Source organism: Megalopta genalis, chromosome 2, assembly GCF_051020955.1.
Source record: "Megalopta genalis isolate 19385.01 chromosome 2, iyMegGena1_principal, whole genome shotgun sequence".
Classification (NCBI taxonomy): Eukaryota; Metazoa; Arthropoda; class Insecta; order Hymenoptera; family Halictidae; genus Megalopta; species Megalopta genalis.
The window spans coordinates 28,092,278-28,112,628 of NC_135014.1; the positions used below are offsets into that span (position 1 = coordinate 28,092,278).

Consider the following 20,351-nt stretch of genomic DNA (forward strand, 5'->3'; position numbering starts at 1 on the left):
GGGATGATTGCGCCATAAAAAAGGGAATCCGAGAAAGAATAGCCAGCGAGTCGGTATGAAAAGCAGCTTCGACGAGATTCGCCCGGTCCGAGGACGTCCGCGACGGTCCGACGTCGCATCTGTTCTCTTGCAAACGATCTCTCTCTCTCTCTCTCTCTCTCTCTCTCTCTCTGGTGTCCTTGTTTACGGTGTTTCGACATGGCAGAGGAGAAGCGACGTCGTCCCAGACGTCCTCGACTCGTAGATCTTTCTACGCGATCGATCCCGTCGGCCGCCCTTCGCCTAATTTTCTGCTGTTTGCGCGGCTCCGTCGACTATCCGCGGGATTTTCATCTGGATTTATTCCACCGACTGTTTTCCCAAAGAGCGGCCCCTCGAGTCCTTGTTTATGGCGTCTCGCATGGCCGAGGACGAACGACCTCTCCCCCGAGACATCCTCTCTCGTCCACGGATCTTTCTACGCGATCGATCGATCGATCGTTCTTCAGAGGTCACCGTTCTCCGCGGCCGATCTTCTGCCGCTGGAACCGCGCGGTATTCCGCTCGCGGAACTCTCGTCGTCGGGATTTCTCTTCTATAAATCGAGTCGAACGTTCGTTAACCGTCTGCCGAATGCGTCTGCGTCGCGCAGTGACCCGAAACCAGGCAACTGTTCGCCAAACACGCGAATTTCTCGAGTTCAATTTCTTGGAAAGAAATTTCTCTTTCCGCGCGATCCGATGACCTTTCGAAACTTCGAACAATCGAGACATCGCGGTGCAAAGGTGAGCCGAAGCTTCTCATTTACCGTTTCTCGGCTCTTTTTCGACCGTATATAACCGCGTTCCGGAGCACCGTGCCACGCTGCATACGACGGTCGACGCAACGATCGATGCAGTTTGCGCTGAATTTATGATAGCGCCTATTGACGCGCTCGAATTCCATCGGCGGAGCGTGAAGCGATGCTCGTATTCAAATGTCTTTTGAATCGAGCCGCTTTTTCAACTGTACGAGAGCGCCGCGATGCGCGCTCTTTTTTCCGCGGGGGAACACCGCGCATTCAGAAATATTGTGGATAATTTCATGAAAAGAAACACACAGTCGGACCGTGCGCGGCGCGCGGATTCGTTTGGAAAACCGCGGGGATCCGAGTTTAGGGGCATTCTCGACACTCTCCGGCCCGAGGCCGAAGCAGAAGCTCGACTCTCCTTGACCCGTTCCGCGATTGTGCGAACCTCCTCGAGGCCACGCGTAATAAATACGTCCGGCGAACGCGCGGCTACCGCGCGGCGATTTCACGCGTCCGCGGTCCGCAGAGATTTTGGCACTGCCGCGGCTAGTCCCCGTAGGCTCGTAGACACGCTGTTAATATTGCAAGACCCCGCAAAGACGGAATAATTCGCGATTCTTGCTCCTGGAATATAATTCGAATTGGGAAGCTGCCAGCTCCCGGTGTCGCTATCTCTCCCGGGACGCCCAAACGTTAATCACTGGACTGCGGATTTCGTGAATTTTGCGAGAAAAATGGCTATAGAACACGAAACACTGACACAGAAATTCCGCAATTCGATATATCGTGGTATTTGCAGCTGATTCAAGTTATTCGAAACGGATATAAAGCAGCTATGTATTCGCGTAATATTTTTTATTTCGCGCGAAGATCCGCGGTCTAATGATTCGCGAACTCGCCGGTCCTTGATTTCAGTTCCGTCGGCAAGTTCTGTCGTTGCCGGAGTTTCTCGGCGAGAAAAAGGGGAAGATTAATCAGTGCCGGTAGGAATGGCGATCGCGAGGGACGCGTCCACGATGGCTCACGGTAGATCGTGAGATTTTCGGACGCGGGAGAATTCGCAAAGTGTGCCGCGGATACGCCGTGAAAAGTTGCGTCGCGAGCGATGACGTTGTGCCATGTGTTGTTGTGACGTGTCCACCTGCGAACGTGCTGTTCCCGGAAACGTGGATCCCGGATCCGGAATCGTCGTCGGTGAGTCTAATTTTTCTACTAATTCCAGCGGCGATTCGTTCGACGATTCATTGGACGGCCGATGTGTCCAGGACGATCCGTTCTTGTAGATCAACTGCACAGATTCGAGGAAATAGGCTCGGATTTACTGATTCGAACGAGGTGTCTCGAATTCGATGATTCGAGTACGAAGCATCGAATTCAAATGTTCAAGGATAAATTATCGAATTCGAACATTCGAATGAAGGGTCTTGGATCCGAATATTCGATCGAAGTATTCCCAATTCAAAGATTCAAAGATTCAAAGATTCCCGAATTCGAAGATTCGAACAAACGGACTCGAAATGAATAATTCGAACGAGGCGTCTCGAATTCAATGATTCGAGTACGAAGCATCGAATTCAAATGTTCAAGTATAAAGTATCGAATTCGAAAATTCGTATGAAGGGTCTTGGATTCGAACATTCGATCGAAGTATTCCCAATTCAAAGATTCAAAGATTCGAAGATTCCCGAATTCGAAGATTCGAACAAACGGACTCGAAATGAATAATTCGAACGAGGCGTCTCGAATTCAATGATTCGAGTACGAAGCATCGAATTCAAATGTTCAAGGATAAAGTATCGAATTCGAAAATTCGTATGAAGGGTCTTGGATTCGAACATTCGATCGAAGTATTCCCAATTCAAAGATTCAAAGATTCGAAGATTCGAACAAACCCACTCGAATTGAATAATTCGAACGAAGCGTCTCGAATTCAATGATTCGAGTACAAAGCATCGAATTCAAATATTCAAGTATAAAGTATCGAATTCGAACATTCGAGCGAAGAGTCCTGAACTCAAACATTCGATCGAACTGGAAATTGAATCTATTAGAATGTAATAAACTTCGAACGGAAAGTACACGATTATAATTAGATTCAACGTTATTAATTGAATAAGGACAGCTCGGTGAACGGAGTAAAATTCGGTATAGCAGAGCGGATAAATTTAAATGAAATAATTGCTGGAACGATATTATATAGGGATTTCATTTTATTCATTCACCGTTTCTGTTTTTGCGAAACCGTGGTTGCAGATAAATTAGAGAGTCGCGTTAATCCGCGGCGCTACGTTGCAACAGTTACGAACGGCGGTCGTTTAAAATTAATTTGCTAGAGCTTACACGACATAAATAATTATCAGTTTCGGCAAACACGCGTGAAAATTCGTCGACGACGGGATACATCGAACACGGTTCGCGCCATTAATCTCGGTTCGGTTGTTCCATCGATCGTTACGCCGTTCGAACAATTATAAATGAACGGTGTATTAAAGTTGATCTTTCGTATACCGATCTTCCGAAATTGCGCCGGAGGCTTTCAATTTAAAAGTCCGCCGTGTATGCAAGATAAATATGACTGTTTCCATTCCATTTCGCTTACGCGGGAGTTAAAGGCGCTGCCAAATCGAGTTAGAGCCAAGTTAAATCAACTTCGGCCCCGTCGAATTAACCCACGGGGATCGTTTACATTTTCATCTTTTCTTCTTCGCCCGTTAACCTCGACGGCGAACACAGCCTTCCCACCGATCGGAACCGCCGATTCCTTTGGCAAACCGAGTCCGCGCCGATCTACCGCGCTCTATTTCGCCGGATCGCTCGCATTCTCTCGTTTCCATGCTCCTGGCAACCGTCTCCGATCCTCTCTAAGACTATTTGCACGCGGCGCGAGCGCGAATCCGGATGGAAAATTAATTTATGTTCAAAGAGAAGACCGTTAAGGCGACGCCGGGGACCTTCCTTTCGATTTCTTTGGCGCCCGAAACCGACCATTCTAATTTCTTCCACGGAACACCCGGTCCCAGGCGTCACTGGTTACTTTGAGAAACGAAATTTCACGATTTAGTAATGATTCGCGCGCTGCTGCTCACTAATTATACCCCGCTGGAACCGCTGCAGACGAATCCGGATCTGGTAATTAGAATAATTTCGCCTGTGCGCCACGTTTCCGTTTCAATCGCCCTACCGGTATCATAGAATTTACACCTCGGATGGCTAAACTTTAATCTCTGCGATGCCATTCTTTGACGTTCAATTTCTGTGTTTTGAATTCCTCGAATTCGAATCTTTGTGTTCGAATGTTCGAATTCCGGACGCTTCCTTCGAATCATTCAATTCGACACGCTCTCTTCGAATCATTCAATTCGAGTCGATTTGTTCGAATATTCGAATTCGGGACGCTTCGTTCGAATATTTGAATTCAAGACTCTTCATTCGAATGTTCGAATTCGATACTTTATCCCTGAATCTTTGAATTCGATACTTCATACTTGAATATTCGAATTCGACATTTCGTACTCGAATCTTTAAATTCGAGACGCTTCCTACGAATCATTCAATTCGAGTCGATTTGTTCGAATATTCGAATTCGGGACGCTTCGTTTGAATGTTCGAATATGGGGACACTTCGTTCGAATATTTGAATTGAATATTCGAACATTCGAATTCGATACTTTATCTCTGAATCTTTGAATTCGATACTTTATACTTGAATATTCGAATTCGATACTTCCTACTCGAATCTTTGAATTCGAGACGCTTCCTTCGAATCATTCAATTCGAGTCAATTTATTCCAATATTCGAACTCGAGACGTTTCGTTCGAGTTTCCGTTTCCCCGAATCTGTGCAGCTAATCCGCATTAATTCTAAATACGTACTTCGCGTAACCGACGATGAAGAAGAAGAGCACGTCCGAACGATCGATCCCCGGCACTTTGCGTATCGCAGAGTTAATCGTTTTAACCATCTAGTCGGGGGAATAATACGGCCAATTACGACGTTAATATTTGAACGTAGCGAAAGCGAGCGAAGCGTAATCGGATTCGGCGTCGCGATAGAATTTTTATCACTTCGAGATGGAAGTTGGTAACGACGCTAAATAACTGAGGCCGAGCCGAGGGTGGGGGCGAAGCGACGGTCGACCGTCGAGGAGGATATCCGGCTGTGGAAGCCGGTTCTCCCGCGATTCAAAGGGAAACACACGCTCCACTACAATTTTGCGAATTTATTTTCAGCGGCGTCGGCGTCGCCCGCGCGCTGACTGCCACTCGGCGCAGCGAGAGGGTGCAACGGGAGGGTGCTGCAACGCGGCGCGGCGCGGCGCAGCGTTTCGCGGCTGCATTCTGCGAGTTATCTCGATCTCCATTCCCGTCGCATCCGAAACGTTCCGATATTAAAAATACCCGAGCCGCGGGGGGAATAGGGAATGAAGCTAAGTAGGTGGCTCGCGCGCGCGCGCGCGATGTTTCCGACGCGGTTTAAAGCTTAAAGCTGCGGGCTCGCGAGCGTCGCACAGAGGCGCTCGAAAGCTGGAGCGCCGGTTACCGGGAACACGGATCAGCTTTAAAGCGAATACGACCGCGGGAAACGTGCGGGGGAGGGGGGGGGGCAGAGCTGACTGTTGCAGTATGCGCTCGGATGTTCGGTATTAATTTCCGCAATGAAATTCTTGCCGCTGCCGCGGAATTCGCGAGCCGCGAAACTTTCGCGACGGGAAATACACCGTTTCGGGTCGCTGTGTCGCTGTCCCGAGACTCGAATCCTGAATCTCAACTATTTTTTCTGGCTCCTTCCGTTTTTTTTCGGACCGCTCGCGCCGAGAAATTGAACCGCCTGTTCGATTGAACTCGCCGAAGGGAAAATGGGATTCGTTTCCCGCGGATTCAATTCTTCGAATTTTGAGCCGAGCATTCGATCGCGAGAACGTTGTCGTTTGCGAATCGTCTTCGAACGAACGAATTTGCTCGATTCGAATTGAAAGATTGCACGTTCGCGCGAGCAAACTCGGTAGGACTAATTCGAAGATTCGAATCTCGACGGTTTCAATTTACAATGTTGGATCGATAGCAATTACAAGAAGAGAATGCAAATTCAACGAAGTTCCATTCAAGTAATCGAACGCAGTGTGGTTCTAATTCAAATGTTTGGATGCCGAGCTTCTAACTCAAACATTTCGACGCAGAGGTTCTAATTCAAACAATTTGACGCAGATGTTCTAATTCGAACAACCGGCTGCAGAGATTCTAAATTCATTTGTCCGAACGCGGAGCTGCCATTTTCAATCGTCGAGCGCGGAGATTCGAATTTAGATATTCCAATGCACAGTTCGTAAGATTTAAATGCAAAGGTTCCAATTGAAATGTTCGAGTGGCGCGGTTCTAATTCAGTCGTTTGAATGCAGAGGTCCTAATTCCAGCCGTTGAACGCACACGTCCTAATTGAAGTATTCGAATGCAGAGCATTTCGTTACAATATTCAAATGGAGAGGTTCTAATTCGCGCGTTTTTGAGTGCAGGGGTCCTAACTCGAGTCCTTGGGAGCTGAGCTCCTAATTGAAATATTCGAAGTCAAATATTTAAACGAAGAGGTTTTAGTTCGAAAGATTCGAATGCGCAGCTTTCCATTCGAAAATTCGAATAGAGGAATTTCGATTCACGCATTTCAGCACAGAGGTCCTAATTCGAATCTTTGGAAGCTGAGGTCCTAATTCGAATCTTTGGTAGCTGAGGTCCTAATTCGAATCTTTGGAAGCTGAGGTCCTAATTCAAATCTTTGGAAGCTGAGGTCCTAATTCGAATCTTTGGTAGCTGAGGTCCTAATTCGAATCTTTGGAAGCTGAGGCCCTAATTCGAATCTTCGAAAGCTGAGGTCCTAATTCGAATCTTTGGAAGCTGAGGCCCTAATTCGAATCTTCGAAAGCTGAGGTCCTAATTCGAATCTTTGGAAGCTGAGGTCCTAATTCGAATCTTTGCTAGCTGAGGTCCTAATTCGAATCTTTGGAAGCTGAGGTCCTAATTCGAATCTCTGGAAGCTGAGGTCCTAATTCGAATCTTTGGAAGCTGAGGTCCTAATTCGAATCTCTGGAAGCTGAGGTCCTAATTCGAATTTTTGGAAGCTGAGGTTCTAATTCGAATCTTCGAAAGCTGAGGTCCTAATTAAGATATTTCATTGTAAACGTTCTAGTGTAAAAAAGCACTAATTCCATTCTTCGAACACGAATATCCTAATTCAAATACTCCAACGCAGTTTAGTTTCGAGTTTCAGTTCAAGTTAATCAGATTAATTCGACGAATAATTCGATAATTCGCGTTCGAACGCTGAATTTCCAATTGCACCATTCGAATGCAGAAGTTCCGAGTCTCGCAGATCCAAATACAAGGATTCGCGTCCACGGACAACACATCGCTGTTCGCATCAGCTAGAAACATTCGCTCGAAACGATCGCAGTTCCAGCGTTTTAAGGGGCCCTATAGCCGCGCCCGATTTTCTGGCAGCTAAATAATTCCGAATTCCCTGTTGACCCAGTGGGGATCATGTTCGAAGGCCATTCGAGGTGCTCGTTACTCCCGGAACAAGCTCGTAAAGGGCAGCAATCGCGAGAGAAAGAGAGAGAGGGAGAGAGAGACGATTCTTTTGTCAGTCGTTTCGCGACTCAGGAGCGTTGCCGTCCTGAGGGCGGCCACGTCGATTGGTTCGAGGGTCACTCGTAAAAGTTTTACGGTGTCGCGGGCGGCTCGGGGGTTTCTCTCCCGGGGGTGAAATCGAGACGCGCCCGGGAACTGATAAGCGGACGCGCGCCGCGCTATGCTTGTTTTCCCTTTTCTGGAAAATTTACGGCGATCGGGCCGAGTCATTTTCGAGTCTCCCTCGGCGGGCCGTAAGCCCGCTCGTAAATTGGCCCGCCCCTGGGACCTACCCCTCGAATTTCTGCTTACGAACGCCGCCTCCGACCCGCCACCTGTACACCACCCCTCCGCCTTCCCGCCCTCCCCTCCCCGCCTTATCGAGTATCCTTTCTTTCCCGGCGACACCCGAAAGGAATTTCATTACCGGCAGCCGGTTCGGTTAGCTTTTTTCCAGCGGAAATTTCGCCTTGTTTATCGAGTCCCCGGAGCGTTACTTTCGCGGAACAATTGCCGGCGGTTTTCTTTTTCTCCCCGGGCCGCCGGGCTCCTCTGGCCGGCTTCGAATGAATTTATTGGGCCGGGAAAGTGTGCCGGCGGTGTCGTAGACAACTTGGAAAAATCGATAACGCCCCCCCGCCCGTACTTTCGGGGGAGAAAAACGTGCACGAGTTTAAACGCCTGTTCTCGAGATCGCCGCGAGAATGTGGTCCGCCGATTTATGACGGTGCTTGCCGAGCGGGGAACGCGATATACAGGGTGTCCCGAAAATGTCCCGCAATACGGAAACGAGGGATTCCTGGGGTGATTTGAAGCAACTTTTTCCTTAGCACAAATGTTCTACGAGGCTTCGTTTAGGAGATATTAACGTAAAACCGGGAGCAAAATCGGAGAGCGAGTGCGGCTGATGCCACGCCCTCGCTACCACCGCCGCGGCGTCATACGGCCGGTGCGACGCCGGATTGGCCGCAAGGGCGGAGCGCTGGCCGCACTCGCTCTCCGATTGGTCATTGTTCTTTCGTTAATAACTCGTAAACGAAGCGTCGTAGAACATTTTTGCTAAGGAGAAAGTTGCTTCAAATCACCTCAGCTACCCCTCCCCGTTTCATTCGTTGCCCTCCCTCGCCCCTAGAACGAAGATCTTTTTCCAAGGGTTGTATTCCACGAGATTTAGGGTTGCATAACCTTAGTGTCGTGGGGTATTGCATTTAGTACAATAGAAATATGATAATAATAATAGAAATAGAGATAGAAATCTTGAATGAAGCACGTGTGCGACACGGTTGAAAGAAACAACGCTTGCAAATATTTGTATCTGTTGGTGGAAACATTTTTGCCGCGGTCTGTACCACAGCGACCGACTCGGCTATCGCTACGTTTCGTTTGTTTGCTCGGTGCTTCGATCTAGCGAAGATCGATCGTTGATCCCGTATTACCGTGTCTGCAGCAATTTCATTTGTTTGGAGACGCGTAATCGCGTGTCCCTAAGCGTGGTCGGAAATGGGCTCGATTTTCCGGCGCGCAAACGCACAGAAATCCGAATAGGCGCGTCAGCGTCACGCCCGGCCGTATATCGCATGTTTAATTTAGTTTTAATCTACTCGGCTCGGCATGTATTATCGACTACTCTAGATTCGATTCGAACGTTTAATCGTGCACGGATATTTAATCGCAATGATCGTCGGAGCACCGTCGTCTCGTTGCAAATCGCGCGGAATTTTCGACCACGTGTTTCACGATGTAAGCGCGTCGCGCTGCGAACATCAGCGTTTTTATTGATTGACGATTCACGCGATCGATATGATTAACCCTTTGATATACCATTTTCTTTGAGGTTACTGCGATTAGAAGATTTCCGATCGCAATCATTTCTCAGAAGCGAGAGAAAATCGATGATTATCGCGTGCTTGAATTGACTCGAATGCTTAACATGTTTATTGGCGAATATTAACTCGACAAATTCGCACAATATCAAGGTCATTTAATTAAATTTATTTTATTAAATAATACGAAAATATACCATGACAAATATATATTCAGCTATTTTGTATATTCTATAAATTCAAGTAACATTCATATATTATGATATATATAATATATGAATATAATATTATATATATTCATATATTATTATATATATAATATATGAACATAATATTATATATATGAATATATATAATATATAATATGTGAATATATTATATATATTCATATATTTATATATTATGATAAAAATGAATTTCAAGAACCTAGTGAAAAATTAGCTAATAATTAGTTAATAATTAGTCACTCTTGTGCGACTCGCGCGGCGCTGAAAAGTGTTAAATATCGATGACAAAGGATTAGATCGAATCTTAAAGGACAAAATAGCATCTATAAATTATTACTAGATTAGTTGTTTAATTATTACTGGATAAGTTGTTGCTAGAGATTTTCATAGTGAGTCGTACTCGCCGAAGTACGGCAAGCGGTTGAGCGGTCACGGATCGTTTTATGGTCGATTGTTTTCTGTTTACAGAGAGTGTTTCATGTTCCTGAAGCCTCTGATCGATCGTTTGCGCGCGGTACCGCGATCGAGACAGGAGTATCGGTGATCGGTGAAGTTTCGATATTGTTCCTCGAGCGTGGGTGCGACCGTGATCGATCGAGCATCGATCGGAGGAAAGTGTCTTCGAGCGGAGAACGGTGCTAGTCCTCCTCGGCATGAAGGGTGAGTGTACGAAACTATTTTCCCTTGATTCGGGGGACTCTTCTCCGAGCAGAATAAAACGGCACCGAAAGGGTGTCTTTGCTTTGGAATTCTTCGATGTGCTCGCGCATCGAGGAAACAGCGATCTCCGAAATTCGGAGCGATTCGAGTCGCTGAAAAAAGTTCGTTCAGTGTTCTCGGTGTTCTTCGGTGTTCAATTTATTAAACGTCCTAAAAGTTTCGGCTCTTCGCCGAAACTTCGTTGGTTATCGCGAGCGCATCTTAGAACAAAAGACGAGACGAAATGAGCGTAGGTTGATTACCGTAGGATTTTCTTTTCTTTTAGAAAGTTTTACCTGTTTTCTATTTAACGAAATAGTGAATCAGCTTCTTGCTGAAATACTAAATATTAAATATAAATAATATATAAAATACTGAAAATGCTTCTTTCGAACGTAATTATTTCGAGAAACGAAATCACTTTTGAACATCTCGATGCAACAGATGCTGTTCAAATCCATTAATCGCTGGATTTGAAAAATGAAACTTAGAGATGTTAAAAGTAGATTCTTTGCCCTTTAAAATGAGTATAAATAGACAGCAGTGTGATCCTTTTTCACGAAGTTACAACAGTTCGAACACCAACGATATTCCTCTCAAGATTCAGCTGACCAACGCGAATGTAAATAAATCCTGCTCTGTCTCTATGCTCGATTTAAAAGAAAAGCACGAGTCTATCGAAGAGTAGATGCTTCGCCCTTTAAAATGAGTACAAATAGATAGCAGTACGATCTTTTGTCACGAAGTTACATCAGTTCGAACACCAATGATATTCCTCTCAAGATTCAGCTGACCAACGCGAATGTAAATATAAATGCTGTTCTATCTCTCTATGCTCGATTTAAAAGAAAAACACGAGTCTGTCGAAGAGTCGAAGCTTCGCCCTTTAAAATGAGTACAAATAGATCGCGGATCGATACTTTTTAACGAAACTACAGCAGCCCGAACATCCGCGTATCGCCGGAGACAGCGAGCCTTTTGTTTTCGGCGCTCGGCTCGCGCGACGAACGCGGGGCTTAATTAGAAGAAAAATCATTTCAGCCGCGGCGGGACGATCGCTTTTACTTTCGCCACGTTTTCGAGAGGGTCGATAGCTGGCCGCCTCGGCGCAGGATCGAAGGTCGCCGCAGAACGTTCCACGGAAACCGAGGGTCTCCGTCCGGCCCGGCGGACGATTTGAATTCCTGCCGACACGCGTGCGGCTCGCCGACTAATTAGGTTATGCAAAACAGCTGTTACGGCGGACCGGAAACCGTCCGCTATCATTCGCCGGAGATTCCGGAAATTTTCACCGGCGCCCGGCCGCGATTTCACCTGCGCAAATGTCCGCGCGTCGCGCCGCAGCGCCGCGGAACTTTCGTCCCTCGATTTGCATTTTCAATTTTCGGCGACCCGCGCCGACTTCCGTTTCGAACGCCCCACCCCCCTTCACCCGCTCGCCCCGTAATTCGGTCAATTTGTGCCCGACGTTAAAATTCAAATTTACCGAGGCATTAAGAGTTTCGTCGCGGCGAACTTCGGGCGGCCGTCGCGGCGCCGTTCGGTCGTCTGACCGCGTCAACACGGCGAAATCCCCGGGAAAATGCGGGGACCGCGGACCGTACTGAATGCATTTGAATACTTGCGCCGGCGAGATTGTTCGCGCCCTCGAGAATTCATCGAATTCTCGAGTTTCGCCGAGTTCGGGGGAATTTCGCGCGCGACGCGCCGCGAAAAAATCGCACCGTATAATCTCGTTCCGAAATGTTATTTTTTAGCGGCGTTCTGCTCCATTTCTCAGATCGAGCAATTGCGTAGAGTGTTCCGTTGACCGTGATACCACTGGCAGGGCAGCGATTCGACGTGTAAAAATCGGCCGAAAAAAATAGCAGCGCTTTTTTATGCGAGGAGAGAACAGAAGGATGCGTCGAGTTCGCTCGAAGTAGAATTGGCTTGCCATGGTCAGACACGCCTCTTGATTCTTATCCGGTGGTATTATTTGAAGAAAAAAATGTTCGGTTGTGCCACGATTTTCGAGACACCCAGTGTATTGTAGAATTTATTCGATCGATGTTGAATCGTCGCGAAATCCCAACGTAAAAATAGTCGACGTTTCGAACCGTTGGAACTTCGAGAAAAAAAATCCTACGGCCATCTATTTATACTCATTTTGTCGGGCGAAGTGTCTACTTTTAACATAGCCAGGTCTCTTCGTCTCTTTAAATTTAGCGATTAAACGTAGCATTATTTATTCCCGCGATCGCGCCGTAACTTCGGTGCAAAGTTGCGAAAGTTCGAGCCGTTGTAACTTCGTGAACAAAAATTGTACAACTATCTACCTGGACTCGTTTGAAAGGTCAAAGCGTCTACTTTCAACTTTGCTACATTTTTTCTCCCGGGTTAAACAACGACGCCCGGCAGAATTGATCCGAGTCGACGATCGACGCACGAGGACCGGTGCCGAACGTTTCCGCGGAGCGGATGAAAACTTGCGCGAGTGAAGTACGCGTGACCGGTGTCATCGTATCCGGCAGAGCTCTCGAAACCGCGATAAGTGAAGGAAATGGAATAAAGCGAGATATTGAAGAAGTCGCGAAAGCTCATCGAGCGTTCGTTTGCCGTCGGCGCGGTGGGAAAAAAAACATAGAAAAACTGAGGCTCGAGGTGAAATTTCCGCGGGAATAACCGGCGAGTGTCGATGATGGAGAGAGGGCCGGAAGCGCGAAGACGAAGTTCACGCTTCCTCGAGTGCTTAACATCGGATACTCTCGTCTCTCGAGTGGGCTTTCCAGTTATTAACAAAGAGTCCCGGTCGAAGTTACGCAATAATTACCGGCGCGGTTTGCGCCGCGAAACTTTTCAACCGGCGACGGCGCGCGCCTCTTCCTCAAGTTCTCGAACACTCTCTCTCTCTCCTCTCTCTCTCTTTCTCTCTCTGCCCTCCTCTCTCTGCTCTCCTCTCTCTTCTCTCGCTCTCTTTCCGTCTCCCCGCGTGCGAACTCTACTAGTTAAATCTCACGGGACTCCGGTTCCCGGCAAATTGCCGCGCTAAACTCGTTTGACAATTAAGCCCCGGCCAAAAAAATCGCTCTCCGACACGCACCGCCCGCTAGAAACATATTCATAAACATGCCTCTCATTATTCGTCAACAGCCGACGACATTTGTTTACCGTGGCGGACGAGGAATTAACGCTTTGAATATCGCGCCGTCGACATCAAGAGTTTAATCAAATTCAAACGGTTCATTTAACGCTAAATCTGTTTTGTGCCCGGCGAAACGAGAGGTTTTACTTGATAAAATTGACTATTTTAGCGCGAATATTTACTTGTTCGCTTAGCGTTAACGTGTGCTGCATATATAATAAACGAAAGACGCGGGAGAAATTAAATACTTGTGAAAGTTAAATATTCAAATCGCTGTCTTCGTTGGATTGACCTCTCAAAATATTCTGAACATCTTGAAGTTCGAGAATACGTTTCTGTTTTCGCTAAAATCACAATTTAACACGTTCCAATTTATCACAATTTAACACCGGTGGTACACGCTTACGTGTTCATTTAATGCGTTAAAAAGATCTTTTGCGACGAGTTTAGAACCGAAGAATTAATTTCCACCAAAAAGAATGGGCCTATGGCTTATTATATAGGTTTGTAATGTCTCCCACAGAATGAAAAAGTAGCCGGTTGTACCACGATTTTCGAGACACCCAGTGTACTGTAGAATTTATTCGATCGATGTTAAATCATCGCGAAATCTCAACGTAAAAATTGTCGACGTTTCGAACCGTTGGAACTTCGAGAAAAAAAATCCAACGGCCATCTATTTATACTCATTTTGTCGGGCGAAGTGTCTACTTTTAACATAACCAGGTCTCTTCGTCCCTTTAAATTTAGCGATTAAACGTAACATTGTTTATTCACGCGATCGCGCCGAAACTTCGGTGCAAAGTTGCGAAAGTTCGAACCGTTGTAACTTCGTGAACAAAAATTGTACAACTATCTACCTGGACTCGTTCGAAAGGTCAAGGCGTCTACTTTCAACATTGCTACATTTTTTCTCCCGGGTTAAATTTTCTAATATTCTCTTCCGGTTAAAAAATCCAACGGCCATCTATTTATACTCATTTTGACGGGCCCATTTTCAGGTCCCTTTGTCCCTTTAAATTTAGCGATTAAACGTAGCATTATTTATTCACGCGATCGCGCCGAAACTTCGGCGCAAAGTTACGAAAGTTCGATGTCTCTCTAATTGACGCCCGGATTGCGCACAAAAATGGACAATTCGGGAAGAGGAGATACGATTATTCGAGTCTTGCGGTTTATTTTTATAGTCATAAATCGTCCACAGTTATAAAAACGAGCCGCAAGGCTCGGATAATCGTATCTCCTCTTCCCTAAATTGTCCATTTTAGTGGACAATCCGAGCGTCAGTAAGGGAGACATTACCGCGTATCGCGCACCATCCGGCTCCTCTGGACGGGCGAATTTTTCAAAGGAAGCACGCGATAGCACTGCGAAGCAGCCGGCCTTTCGTTCTCCATCGTTCGGATAAGGATCGATCGCAGCGATTCGCAGCGTTCTGCCCGCGCGCGGTAATCTCGGCTGAAAAGCACCGGCGGCCTCGTTTCGACGAGCAGCGAAGTTGGGTGCCGGGCCCCATCGAGCTTGCTCGATATGATTTTACGGGGTGAATGTCGGGGAGCGTATGACTTTATCGGCGCAGCCGGCGGCCACGGGGACTAGTTCCACGGCAGTTTGGACACCGAACTTTCGGGCTAATCGCGTTCAAACGCATCGTGCTACTCTTGGCGTCGCTCGTTAATCCGACCCCGATGAACCGTAACCCGCCCGTGTCCGCCCGGAAAGATCGAACCTGACGTTTGAGAGATTGCCGCAGAAACTGCCTCGATCCGAGCCGGGCTAAATAAGATCGATTAATTAACGCGGCCGGATTAATTAGCCGTCGGACACCGTCGCGTCGCGTCGCGTCGCGACCCGTCCGTCCGTCCCGGCGAAATTCCTGAATAATTCCGTGTCTTGTCCTCTACTTCCGTCGACTTCGCTCGACTATTGTATTCACCGATTTATCATTCCCGAATTAATCCTCTTTTTGGCCCTCCCCCCAACTCATCCCTCCATTTCGACGACGCGATGCGTCCGTCGCGCGTCAAATTGACGCTGCCGCGAAAAGTCAATACAACAGGCGAATGATTTATTTGACGAAATATTTATTCGAAATAAAGGCTGACGTATTTGCGCGAGATCGTTTTTTGGCTACAAATATTGTCGCATCTTTGCATTATATGTTTTTTTCATTGATGATGATAGTACTAATAATAATAATAATAATAATAATAGTAGTAGTAGCAGTGTAATATGATAATAATATTAATACTATTTATTTGATGAACGGTAGAAAATCCCTGTCTAAAAATAGTATATTAAAATAATAATAATAATAATAATAATAATAATAATAATAATAATAATAATAATAATAATAATAATAATAATAATAATAATAATAATAGTAGTAGTAGTTAGTAGTAATAGTATAATAATATGATAATAATATTAATACTATTTATTAGACGAACGGCAGAAAATCCATATTAAAATAGCATATTATATAAAAATAGCGAATTAAAAATGCAGAAGAAGAGAAACGACGCAATAAAGAGCCAGAATAGAAGATAATAATAATACTAATAATAATAATAATGATAATAATAGTAGTAGTAGTAGTATAATAAGATTATATTAATACTATTTATTTGATGAACGACAGAAAATCCCTGTCTAAAAATAGTATATTAAAATAATAATAATAATAATAATAATAATAATAATAATAATAATAGTAGTAGTAGTAGTAGTAGTAGTAGTTAGTATTAATAGTATAATAATATGATAATAATATTAATACTATTTATTCGACGAACGCCAGAAAATCCCAGTCTAAAAACAGTACATTAAAATAGCAAATTACCGAAAAATAGCGTATTAAAAATACAGAAGAAGAGAAATGACGCGACGAACAGCCAGAATAGAAAATCAAATGAATAATCGCGATAAAATCAAATAATCGAATCAAATTCTATCCGATATCGCACACGAGACGAATTTTCCAACGAAACGACGAACTCGTTCGGCGAGCGTCGAATCGTTCGGAACGCGGGTGATTCGATCGCGCGAATTTGTCGGCAAATTAGCAATACATTGTTAAGTTGGCGAGCTCGATTCGTCCGGCGCGCGCGCGCGCGCGGGTCGATTTAAATAGACGAATTTTCGGAAAATTAACAGTGCAGAGGGCCCCGAGGCGCGGCTGTCGTCGGACTGTCAGGAACAGAAAATGTCGCACGGGCCGCGGCGGATCGATCAGGTCCGCGAGCATACGTCAATTTTCAATCATTCGCGTATTACACGGATGGGGGGGGGGGGTCCGCGGACGATCTATCGGCACGGCGGCGATCCCTTGTCCCATTTAGAGGAGCGTGTCACGGATCGATAGGCCCGCCGAAAATCCTCCCCCCTCTCCCCCTGCCGGTTTCGCCTAATGCGTGTGCCACGGCGCCCAGCGTTAAATATGCCGGCGATCGATCGTTATCGGGCCGCGCGACAAACTCGATTCGCAGAGCGGTCGCCGCGTGTGCTCTGCCCACAGAAACTTTCCGAGCGCTTAAACGTTTCCAAACCGATTTATTATTCCAGCCCTCGCGCGCGTTTAGGGTATCCCGCCGCTCTCGATCATTATACTACTCTGCCCGGCAGGGCCGAATCGATGCCACGGCGTTCCATTGCGGCGGCGGAATTGTTTCGAAATTATTTTCCCGAGAACGGTTCGAACGGTCGCGGTGGCCGCCCGCGGTCCCGCGGAACTTCGAACGAGTTATCGTTAACGCACGTTAATTGCGATTATTTAAAAATCCGCTGTAATCCTCTGTTCGCTCGTCGACGATGTGCCGCGGATTTCTATACAAAATACGAATTTTCATCAGTGATCGCAAGATATAGCTGATCGCGCAGACATTTGTCGTCGCTTTCCTTGATCATTTCAACGAGCTCACGGTGATAGAATAATATTTTCAAATTGTATGTTTTGCTATTTGCAATTTCTAAACATGCTATTGTTGCAAATGCGTGGAATCCGCAGCACGCTCGTCGAGCTTGCAATGTTTCGACGCGCGAATTTACGCTTGCTCTTACTCGTTTGGAAATATGGAGTATTTACTGAAACAATACCTGGCAGTAATTAGCAGTCCGGTTAAGGGTTAAATCTATATTCCGTTTGTTTGAGCAAACCAGAGTTTATTCTACTTGTTAGACCATGAGAAGGACCTGTGTCTTATTTGCTTGATAAACAGTTGCTCGTAATATATTTGTTTGGACACGTATAGTCGAGCGTCGTTGCATGCTCATCGATTGTTTGCGTCTGTGTGTGTGTGTATGATCGCAAACTATCTTTAATGTACTTGTCGGACCGCTGTATAAATAACTAGACGAATCGTCGTAATAGATAACGTGTTTGCTGTGCTTCTCTGGCTGTAAATAGAATTATAATGTCGACGAGGAGGACGACGAGGTGTTTTACACTATTTATCGGACCAAAATTAAACTTGTTCTACTCGTCCGACTGTGGGCGAAGTACTCGTTCTACTTGTCCGATCAGAATCTGTACTAATTCTACTTGTCTGACTATGAAGAAGTACCTATTCTACTTGTCTGACTATGAAGAAGTACCCATTCTACTTGTCTGATTAATGAGAAATAATTGTTCTACTTATCCGATCAGAATCTGAACTCATTCTACTTGTCTGACTATGAAGAAGTACTCATTCTACTTGTCCGACCAGAATCTGCACTAATTCTACTCCTTTGACTATGAAGAAGTATCCATTCTACTTGTTTGATTATAGAGAAATAAGTATTCTACTTATCCAACCAGAATCTGCACTCATTCTACTCGTCTGACTGAGAAGAAGTACTCATTCTATTTGTCTGACCAAAATCTGCACTAATTCTACTCCCCTGACTGTGAAGAAGTACTCATTTTATTTGACTGGTCATAATCTGTACTTACTCTGACTGAGAAAAAGTAACTTATTCTACTTGTCTGACTCTCTCTCTCTCTCTCTCTCTCTCTCTCTCTGACCAGAATTTGCACTAATTCTACTCGTCTGACTGTGAAGAAGCGCTCATTCTACTCGTCTGACTGTGAAGAAGCGCTCATTCTACTCGCCTGACTGAGAAGAAGTACTCATTCTACTCGTCTGACTGTGAAGAAGCACTCATTCTACTCGTCTGACTGTGAAGAAGCGCTCATTCTACTCGTCTGACTGAGAAGAAGTACTCATTCTACTCGTCTGACCAGAATCTGCACTAATTCTACTCGTCTGACTGTGAAGAAGCACTCATTCTACTCGTCTGACTGTGAAGAAGCACTCATTCTACTCGTCTGACTGTGAAGAAGCACTCATTCTACTCGTCTGACCAGAATCTGCACTCATTCTACTCGTCTGACTGTGAAGAAGCACTCATTCTACTCGTCCGACTGCGAAGAATCACTCATTCTACTCGCCCGACCAGAATCCGTACTCATTCTACTCGTCTGATTCTGACGAAGTAATTATTCTACTTGTCCGACCAGAATCTCTTCTCATTCCACTTGTTTCGGTTTGCCTAACCAAAAGCGGCCTCGTCGATCCGCTAGCCGGACGAAAGGCTCGCCCGTACCACTCGTCCGACAAAAGGCTGTCCTTATTCCACTTGTTCGGAACAGAATACACAACGAAGCAAGAATAAAAGGGCGAAGGGAAGGGAATAACGAGGGGAAAGAAGGGAGAACCGCTCAGACGAAAAAAAGGGAAATATTGTGGGGTTCAGGGCGGAGGACGAGAAATTTATGCTGTGCGCGCTACCGAAGTTGTCCGCCGGCTTCTCCCGCGGATTCCCCGAAGAGTTTTCGAATTCATTAGACGCGACGAAATTATTCGCTTAATAAGCGGCCGGGGCTTGAAAGCCTGAAAGCTTCGGACAGCGACGGGTCTCGAGGATCGGCGGAGGTACGCGTGTCTGCGATCGTAGAATTTAATATTTATGATTCCCGGTTGCCCCGGGGGAGCTTTAGCTGCGCGCGAAGGCGCGACGAGGGAAAATTCGAGTGCTTACCGAGAGAAGGGGGAGAGAGCGTGCGAGCAAGAGAGAGAGAGAGAGAGAGAGAGAGAGAAAAGTTGGCGGGTGAGTGGATCGAGGGAGATCGGAAAGCAGAATCTCGGTCTACGTTTGCGTCTCACGGTTTCAAGACTGCCGGGACAACCGGATTAAAACGCCGGCTCCCCGGCGGAGGAAAAAATAAAAAGCGGATCGCGCGGACGGCGGGCCGAGTGCTGGGAACGCAGAAGTAATACCGGTGAAAGAGGTGAGAAGACAGAGCCCGGAACCGGCAACTTATTAAATTAAGTGCGCCGAGAGACCGCGGCAAGCGGCGTGAGAAAACATGTCCCGCGCCACCAAATATTTGAGGCTCGGAAACACTTCGAAAAAGAATCTCCCCGGGAAAATCCGCGGGGATCAGCGAGCTTCCCCGGTTTCCCTCCTCTCCCTCCTCCTTCTAGGATCTCGTAATTTTCCTACGTGGGAAAATAGAGGATCCGAAACGATTATAATATTTCTGCGAACAGATCCGAGGCATTGCTCGCATTAGTTTTCCTTCGCGCGATATGCTCCTCTCGATTCCTCGCCGCGCTTCAACCGGTCCGACCGAAATGATAAACGAAATTTTTATTCATTGTTTCAACGTTGATCCGTTCTTTCGAACGGTCGCAACCGAGAAGAAAATAGTACCGGGATCAAGCGATCCACAGGAATTAATTAACACCAATTTATGTCCCACGCGAATCGACGAACGTCGCGTTCCAAAAGCTGTCGGACCAAAGGCCGTCCCTATTCTACTTGCACGGACAAATATCGTCGCTGTTCTACTTCGCTCGGCATATACCGCTCGTCCATTAGTCCGGCCATTGGCAGTTCGTAATCCACTTGGACTCTGTGCTTGGAAGCTGTGCTTCTTCTATTCGCCTGATTTATGTCTTGTTTACCCTGCGCGGCGGCTCGTCCAAATTTATGTTCGTTCTACTTGCTCGGCCAAGGCTTCGCTCGCGCTTTCGGCCCGACCGAACACGCGGTCGTTCTACTTGCCAGGTCGGCGGAACTTTTACGACTCCGTCCGACTACCA

The 20,351-nt window shown here is 46.3% G+C and overlaps 1 protein-coding gene across 2 annotated transcripts in view; it reads left to right on the forward strand.

The window, feature by feature from the left end:
- Positions 1-20,351, forward strand: part of LOC117229799 (uncharacterized) — a 273,256-nt gene that overhangs the window by 15,888 nt on the left and 237,017 nt on the right. For both annotated transcript variants that reach the window (XM_033486602.2, XM_076518960.1), the window contains exons 2-3: positions 1,685-1,963; positions 9,906-10,097. Coding sequence is in view for 1 of the 2 variants with exons in the window: in XM_076518960.1 (XP_076375075.1) it covers positions 10,091-10,097 (7 nt within the window). In the remaining variant the exon portion in view is untranslated. The remainder of the gene's footprint in view (positions 1-1,684; positions 1,964-9,905; positions 10,098-20,351) is intronic.